The following is a 5,151-nucleotide window of genomic DNA, read 5'->3' as shown; positions in this document are numbered from 1 at the left end:
AAAAGGTGAACTGAAAAATCAAGCTGCACTCCCTGAATCAGAATAAACATAATGGGAAAGGAATGTATGTAGATTCAGAGTTTTCTCTTGGATGCTTCACCCTAGATCTTCATGAATATAAAAAAAGTTTAACAAGTTCAAAGATAAAGTCCATGACCTGAGTATTGGCAATGAATGTTCAACAATGCCATCAGCAACTCTGTCCAGTACCCAATCCGCGCAGGTTTTGAAAAGTGATGGAGCGACGCCCCCCCCACCTAACTGCTTCACAGGAACGATGTCAGATAGGCCTCTTCCATACCTTTTAGCACTCTGTCCCAAAATGTGGCAGACAACAGACCAATAGTCCTTACAGAAATCCCATGAACAATCCCAGAGTACTCCATGATGCACTGAATTCGAAACCATCTTTAGATTATAAACAACCCTTCTCGGCTCTCCACAAGAACACGCAGCATTGGAGTTCAATCAGTTATTGACTTACCGGGTGTGAACCCAAGATGTTCAGGTATCTCAAACTTTAGCAGATGTAAGCAAAACTATGCCAGCAACAGATGGTCGGACACTTTGACAAGCACAGTGTGCAATGTAATACCGCAGTGATTGATGCACTCTTACCGGTTCTCTTTCCTCCTCTGGGTAGGGCCGCCGTCTAGCCTTTTTCCAGCACGTGGTAATTGTCCGGTCGATCCCATTTGAGGGCATGTTTCACCCTTATGGCGTTCTCATACAACGATGTAATCATAACAACCTTTCCTGAGCATATGGCTCCATCACTTTCTTCTTGTTTTGTTTTTTTATCTTTATTTTATGAACCACTCCTTTTGACATTTTTAAACCTCTTAATTTTAGTAAATTCTGTCGAACATTACTTATTATGAGACTGTTTAATAGATGACAGCTGTCTTAATTTCAGATGCACACTATTCTGTTGCTAACCCAATGGAATTTTACAATTAGTTATTTACAACTATGATAGACCAAGTGGTAGATTTTCTATAACTATATTATCAATAGTATCCCATTTGAGATCATGCTAAGTTCACATTATGGTATTAGAGATAGAAAACTAAGTTGCAAGTGAAGAAATGGAGTTCCGTTAGGTTCCCTTTGCCACTTTGCAGTATGCGATTGACAATTTGTAGATCATGGGATAGAATTGACCTTTTCCAGACTTGCTGCTAATGTAAAAGTGTACGGAAAAGAAAGTAGGGACTCAAATCAGTTTGATGTCGTTTTAGAAATATTTAGACATCTAGGAAGTGTAAAACCATGCAAATATATAAAAGTGAGACTAAATACGGTTTCAATTTATTTTGGAAACTAACTAGAGTTGATATTGCTATTAGTTACAAGGATTAACCAAGGAGAAGTCGCCCATGTAGTGTACTGAACAGATGCCGCTATCATAGGCATCACTCTGTTTCCAACGTTGGGCTTAATTAATCTTTGCTTTTGGCGTTGGACCAGGAGAGGAAAAGGCTCAAAGGATGACGGCATTTTTTTTTCTTTTGTTACACTCAAGTAAATTGATCTCAACGTGCCTTGAGGATCCAACATACACGTATTGTAGGTTATTGATGAAAGGTGAAAAGTGTTCATCATAATCTTATTTTCTGTAGCGGCAAGATGTCGAGCCCATTCGACTAGAGAAGTATAAATGGAGAGAAAATAAAGTAGGCTTCATCGATGTTGAAATGAGGATCTGCAGAGTGTCCTTTCCCTCATATTTCTGGGCAAAAGAATCACATGGTGCAAAAATGAACAATTGAATCGTGTAATGTTTGTACAACTGTTATCATAACAAACACTATTAGTCTTTTAAATTGTATTTAGGCTTCGAAAGACATGGTAATAAATATACATAGTATAAATAGTCATTAAGTCTTGAAAAGACAACATGGTCAGTCGATCTCTGGCGACGCTGAGACGACCTAAGAGTCGTTCTCGTCTGAGTCCTGGGCTCTCCTCTGCTGTTCGGCGAAGGCGATCTGGTCGAGGGCGTGCTGGGGCACCGGGTGGAGGGGCAGGGGGGCGATGGGCAGAAGGACCGACTCTGGGCGGTAGCCGAACTCGTCGGCGACGAAGGTCAGGGGCACGAAGGTCCCGTCGTCAAGGCGGTAACTGCAACGGAAGTCACCATTAAACGGGGTAATGCAAACAGAAAGATTATTCAGCATTTATCTGTAAGACTCTAAAACACATGACGGCGACAACGACGGCGAAGACTTACTTGAAAGCACCCTGCATGACGGAGCCTCCCTCGGAGCCGTGGGAGCCGACGGTCTTGACGGCGATGCCGTTCTCGGCCTCGAAGTCCAAGGAGTGAACTCCCAGGGCGTCGGGCTGGACTCTGACGTCCTTGAGGGTGGCGACGAAGGGAAGTGCTTCGGCAGAGTCGTCGTCGGGCCTGGGAGCGGCGTTGGCAAAGGCCAAGAGAATGCAGATGATGGCCTGCAATAGGACAAGGACATTACAGCTTAGCCATTCTAAAAAGGTATAATTCTATGCAGCTTTTATAAAGAACTTCTATTTTTTCAGAACGTTGCTTGCCACAGCATCGGCCACCACTTACCGATTTCATGTTGATGTTTTCGATATGGAAGAGCTTGTGCCCGTATCCAGGTCCTCATCCCTTATATACGGCTCAGGGGTGACGAGACCCCAACCGTCCACCAATAAAAACGCCTTATTCCATCCTCCGCTACTTTTTATTCTCTCAATAAAACGGTTGCATTGTATAGATCGTGCATTGGAGATAGTATTATTGTTGGTATCACCACTGATAGTTTTCCAAATGCATATAAGGATAGAACAGCATATATATTTTGATACATCCAAAAAGATTATAATCTATCTGACCTTGACACGCTTTTGCAAGGATGTTCGAATTTCAAGGTCTAATTCCACCCCTTTGCAGAAATGGCACTCCCTTTTGGCTACAACTAGATGTTTTGTTTACCTTAAAGATTGATTTTGGAGTTGCAGTTACTTAAGTCAAAAAGGCACAACGACCTCTACACTGCTACATGTTTTCCACTAATTACCTAAACTGCTCTGACCGTGTTCACCTTGGTCATAAATATGGAGTGAGTTTTTTTTTCTTCAAAGCTCAATAAGCTGGTTTGAGGTTTCTTCGCATTAAAACGGCCCACGACTTCATCGGTGATTCCTCTGACATACATCATTCAATGGCATGAGAGTTCTAGTTTATCATTCCAGATTCTCTGCCAATATGGATCATCTCAATATTCTCCAGTTTTTCATGCGACGCAACACCACACCTTGACCATGGACGTACCCAGGCGCACTCATCAGCAGCTTTACGCTTCACGTTTAAATGCATCCTGTAATTTTCCATAACCAACCACTTCAAGATGATCGGAGACTGCTGAGTTCACGCACCATCTCTGAAAATTGACAAATAAAATCGTTGTTGATATCTCGGAACTCTTCTTGACTTAAAATGCATTTTGAGTGTTCTGATCTTATGTTAGTGATCGATCCCAAAGAATTCAGCACTCCGGTAAATCCCGCAGATCTGAAGGATTCTTTAACAAATGCTAACAAGAATAGAATTGATGTCCGGCACACCAAGTCCATCTGTAGGGGTCTCGTTCCTGGAACATTTGCAAAATTCTTGGTTCCAAAGACAAGTAGGCCAATGTATACTTTAGAGCAAACTCTATCAGTACCAGTAACTGCATTGAAGTTGCCTAAAACAAGTGTGTCCTGTGGCGGACACTGGTCGACTAGAGCCAAATTTGGCATAGAATATCACTAATTTCGTATGCCTTGGTAGGAGTATATAGTACAGTAAGAGAGATCAAGCTTAAGGTGTGATTCAACCTCACTAGGATCATGCAATCATCAACCGGAGAAACCTCTATATCGACGCACTATAGTCGGCTAGAAATGCCTATTCGTACCCCCGCGAGGTGGGCCTTATCGCTGTGGCCCGGCCAGTGGTACAGTAGGTAGGGCCACTACCGCTACTCTAAACCCCTGAACTCAGCAGATAAAATTGTAATCGATCGTTCTTGTAGAGGGAAAGAATGTTTTGGGCACACACACAGAGAGACACCACCGATGGTTTACAATGGGCTTGGTTCAGCAGCGTGGTCGTGCCTCATTTGCAACCTAACCTAACCAGCGGCCCGCGAAGCAGCTCCTTTGGAGGATTTGACAGGAGCAGGTTGCAAGCCCATCCCACTATGTGTACGCGTAAGTACGTATATATATATATATATATATATATATATTTGTGTGTGTGTGTGTGTGTGTGTGTGTGTGTGTGTGTGTGTGTGTGTGTGTGTGTGTGTGTGTGTGTGTGTGTGTGTGTGTGTGTGTGTGTGTGTGTGTGTGTGTGTGTATGTGTGTGTATGTGTGTGTGTGTGTGTGTGTGTGTGTGTGTGTGTGTGTGTGTGTGTGTGTGTGTGTGTGTGTGTGTGTGTGTGTGTGTGTGTGTGTGTGTGTGTGTGTGTGTGTATACAACACTGAATGGGTCCCAGTGATTAGAGATACATTTTAAAAACCACAATACACTTTAATTCTAAGCCATCAACATCGGGAGACCGAATGGAGGCCGACATGCAGAGATTGAAATGTGGTTTTGCCAAGGACTCGAACTCAGCAATCACATGACAAGTGCCGTATTAACTTACCAACTACGCTATCAAGAGAGATATAAGTTGAGCGCAACTTTTCTTGTATATTTGTATGCTCGAGTTACATACACATACATGAAATTTTGCGTTCACCCCATCTCCACTATGATAGTACAATTAGAAATATACAAACGTGGGAAAGTATTTGTACAACACTAAATGGGCCGCTGTGATTAGAGATACGCATTTCAACTTCTGCATGTCGGCCTCCATTCGGTCTCCCGATGTTGATGGCTTAGAATTAAAGTGCATTGTGGTTGTTAAAATGTATCTCTAATCACTGGGACCCATTCAGTGTTGTACAAATACTTTCCCGCGTTGGTATACTTCCAATTGTACTATCATAGTGGAGATGGGGTGAACGCAAAATTTCATGTATGTGTATGTAACTCGAGCATACAAATATATAAGAAAAGTTGCGCTCAACTTATATCTCTCTTGATAGCGTAGTTGGTAAGTTACTCCGGCACTTGTCATGTGATTG

At 42.6% G+C, this 5,151-nt stretch overlaps 1 protein-coding gene across 1 annotated transcript; it reads right to left on the bottom strand.

The window, feature by feature from the left end:
• Positions 1 to 1,934: 1,934 nt before the first annotated feature.
• Positions 1,935 to 3,346, bottom strand: LOC143019407 (cuticle protein AM1199-like). Its single transcript, XM_076175043.1, has 3 exons — positions 3,302 to 3,346; positions 2,234 to 2,454; positions 1,935 to 2,124 (listed from the first exon to the last, which is right to left on the bottom strand). Exons 1-3 carry the CDS (start codon positions 3,344 to 3,346, stop codon positions 1,935 to 1,937), a joined length of 456 nt encoding a protein of 151 aa, XP_076031158.1.
• Positions 3,347 to 5,151: the final 1,805 nt, after the last annotated feature.

Source organism: Oratosquilla oratoria, chromosome 37, assembly GCF_046742065.1.
Source record: "Oratosquilla oratoria isolate Oo_2021 chromosome 37, ASM4674206v1, whole genome shotgun sequence".
NCBI lineage: Eukaryota > Metazoa > Arthropoda > Malacostraca > Stomatopoda > Squillidae > Oratosquilla > Oratosquilla oratoria.
This window is presented reverse-complemented; position numbering and strand designations above follow the sequence as displayed.

Coding starts and splice junctions, on each gene's coding strand:
- LOC143019407 (XM_076175043.1), bottom strand. CDS start 3,346: ATGCATTTAAACGTGAAGCGTAAAGCTGCTGATGAGTGCGCCTGG. Junction 2,455..3,301: donor CTGCTGATGAGTGCGCCTGG/GTACGTCCATGG, acceptor GTCCTATTGCAG/GCCATCATCTGCATTCTCTT. Junction 2,125..2,233: donor GTCATGCAGGGTGCTTTCAA/GTAAGTCTTCGC, acceptor CTTCCGTTGCAG/TTACCGCCTTGACGACGGGA.